General features: G+C 37.5%; 1 protein-coding gene across 1 annotated transcript; it reads right to left on the reverse strand.

Moving 5' to 3' along the window:
- Nucleotides 1-1,002: 1,002 nt before the first annotated feature.
- LOC114826937 (transcription factor DICHOTOMA-like) lies at nt 1,003-2,540 on the reverse strand. The gene is made up of 2 exons (XM_029107913.2): nt 1,242-2,540; nt 1,003-1,149 (listed from the first exon to the last, which is right to left on the reverse strand). The coding sequence occupies exon 1, from the start codon at nt 2,457-2,459 to the stop codon at nt 1,284-1,286; it is 1,176 nt and encodes a 391-aa protein (XP_028963746.2). The 5' UTR covers nt 2,460-2,540; the 3' UTR covers nt 1,003-1,149; nt 1,242-1,283.
- Nucleotides 2,541-3,267: the final 727 nt, after the last annotated feature.

Here is a 3,267-nt window from a genome sequence, read left to right on the forward strand (position 1 = left end):
TCTTCCACAAACTTCTTAATCAAAGCATAAACATGTTCATCACACACCTTGTGCAATAGTCCATCTGGATAGCTGTTGAATACTAATATATCCATATCAATTCGATCGACAAGAAGCTATAGCCTACATATTACTGCGAAATTCAAGATATTGCAATTAGCCAAGAAAGTGCATGCAAATCTGCATAACTAACCTAGCAGCAAGTATTAACTATTTCCATGGAAATCTGGCTTACTTTTATGAGATTGCTACAGTCTTGCTTAATTTCCAAGGAGCCTTTAGCATAACAAGCTAGGAAGGAGGAAATAAAACCAGAAACAAAGGGGAATAGAAATTTCACATTCCTCATCCCACAGATCTGCTATAAACCTTTTCACCTTGGAAAAGAAACCACAATTCGATAGGCATCCATTTTTAATTGTATGAATTGTGTGAAATCCATGACAAATATCAAACAGGGAACAAGTATCATGTAATATTTATCAAACAGGGAACAACTATCAGGTGATATTTATTTTTTATCAAACAGGGAACAACTATCATGTAATATTGGTCATGATGAATCTCATTGCAGCAAGCATAAACCCTGTTCATCAAGTATCTCCTGGCACTGTTCCTTTTCTTTGAAGATATCACTAGTTAAATCAGATACCAATTGTCAGAACATGAATATATACCCTATGTGGTGAGTTTGATTGTTTATAGCATATCTATCCCCGCTTAAATTGTACCTTTTTAAAATTAGAACAGAAATGTTTACATCATAAGTTAAAACAAAACAAAAAAAAGACGTTATAACTAATTAACAAATATCTCATCAATGTCATCAGTATTAGTCATTTGTTGTTTTCACCAGGGATGTGGTTTTGACATAAATCAATGCATGCTTGTAGGGGTCTATATGTAATTCTGATCCAGTACTAGTTATATGCATTGCTAAGGAAACCTATCTTCAATTGGATCATTATGGTAACTCTTGAGGAGCTGAAAAACAGTGGAACAGGTGACTCAATAGATATATTAATGTGCATTCAAAGAAATACATGAACAAAAATCTAGCTTACTTCTTTGATCGAAGTTAATAATTTGGAAGATAATCAATAAATTCGCCGGATAATTCCACGATTAGGCCTCCCAAGATTTCAGTTCCTGCAGATTGACATCTTAATCATTAAATCTGGAATCGAAAAATAAATAATTAAGGAGAGGCATGGCTACAATAGATATGTGTATATGTATACCAGTGGAAATTAAGATTGATGGTGGCGATAGCACAATTAATGCTAGGGCATGGGGAAAGCGCCATTGATGTCCCAATTTTGAGAAGCATTGGGAAATTGGAGGTGGCTATTGCTGGAACTCTGATCAGTAGTATTATAATCGGAAACTACTGATGGAAATGACTTCATTTTGTTTCTCTTGATCAAAGCTGATTGATCCTCCTCGTGACGATGATGGTGATGAGCTTGATTAGCCAAGAGGGATCCCAGTTCTTGATTCACACGGTGATCTCCAAAATTAACCTTCGACGAGGATGAGATGTTTGTTTCGTGATCATCAAGCTGCTCAATCAATAAGTTAAATTGGTTCAACATCTGATAAGGCCTCCTACTAGTAGTGCACATCTTTTTCTCTCTTGTCCTTTCCCTTGCCTTTGCTCTTGCCTTTGCCCTCGACTCCTTCGCAACATAAGCTCCAGTAGATTTAGATTCTCTCAACTTCTTCATCATCACCATCTCTTTTTCTTTGCTCATTACATGGTTTTCCACCTCGTTTATGTCCGAAACAACCTCGTCGCACTCAGAAGTGGAAGACAAACTCTTGGACCGCTCAGAACTGCAGCTCAAGTTCTTCTTCTGTGTTTCGAGATCCCTGATGGCCTTTCTGGACTTTTTTAGTAGCCACTCGATGGTTTTACTTGCCCTGTCAAGCCCTAGCAGGTCTTGGAGGTCAAAGAACTGACGGGCAACGTTGAGGGAGAGCCTCACCCTACGGTCCCTCAAACCCTGAGCGGTGAAGATCTTGCTGTGCCGGTCTTTCTTCATTTCGGCCGGTGCTACTACTAAATCTTCCCTAGAAGAATGAAGAAAATAAGGAATAATATTATCATTACTAATGCTACCATAGTTACTATGGTAGTACTGATGATGATGAAGATGATCTCCACAAGATGATGATATGGTGGAGTTTATAATACCAGGCACAGTGTTTGATGAAACTCCCAAATGGGTTAGGGTTTGATGAGAAGGAGGCGCCATTAAAGCAATATTTTGGTGTGAAAATTGACCAGAGAGGGGATCAGGAATGTGATGAAGGAAAGTGTCTCCGGTGCAGGTTTCTAGGTTTGCACAAGGAGGAGGAGGAGGAGGAGGGTAATTTGAAGAAGAAGAAGAAGAAAAGGGAAAGTTATGTTGAAAAGGAATTACAGTATTACTATTATAACTGGAAGATGAAAACATGATTTCTTTTTCCTCGGGCTGTTAGGCAGTCCTTATACAATATAATACCTTTGTTAAGAGAGCCTCTTCTTCTTTTGAACACTAGAAAAGAAATTATCCTAATTTCGAACAGGTAAAGAGAGCTTCTTCTTCTTTTGAACACTAGAAAGAAATTATCCTAATTTCGAACAGGTAAAGAGAGCTTCTTCATACCCATTGAACTTCTCAAGACTTCGCTTTTCATACTCACTTTCTCACTGCAACTTCAGATCCATCTGTGTTCTTAAAAAGAAGATCAAGGGGAGTGAGCTCTGCTGTTAAAGATGCATGGTATCGGATATATAAACACGGAAGCACTAATAAGTGGGGGATTGATTTGTTTGTGTTGGAGACATCTGAAAGATGGGTTTTTGGCTGTTTCTGCTGTTCTTCCTTTCTCTTGTTTTTGTTTTTTTTTTTTTTTTCCGGTGTACTGTTTCTTGGGCAAAGTCTTGAAGGTACAATATTTGGAATGAGCAATAAGGATCTTCTCCGGAGATCCTCTCGGGAATCCACATATTTTGTCATCATAAATTATGTGGTAAAAAATTATTTAAAATTAAATACAAACATATAAGAAAAATTAATTTCACGACATATGATAAATAAATACGATTTACAAATTTTTGAAATTCTCACAAAAAGATCCGGATTCCAATTTTTGGGTTTCATTGAGGGTGATGTGTCACCGGACATGTAAGGCGCAAAATATGTGGGTCTGTGCCACTTAATGTGGAAATACCATACCCACCCAAAACTGATGGGAAATTTGACAACCCAACTTTTAGAC

Source organism: Malus domestica, chromosome 09 (genome assembly GCF_042453785.1).
Source record: "Malus domestica chromosome 09, GDT2T_hap1".
Taxonomy (NCBI): Eukaryota; Viridiplantae; Streptophyta; class Magnoliopsida; order Rosales; family Rosaceae; genus Malus; species Malus domestica.

Coding starts and splice junctions, on each gene's coding strand:
- LOC114826937 (XM_029107913.2), bottom strand. CDS start 2,459: ATGTTTTCATCTTCCAGTTATAATAGTAATACTGTAATTCCTTTTCAA.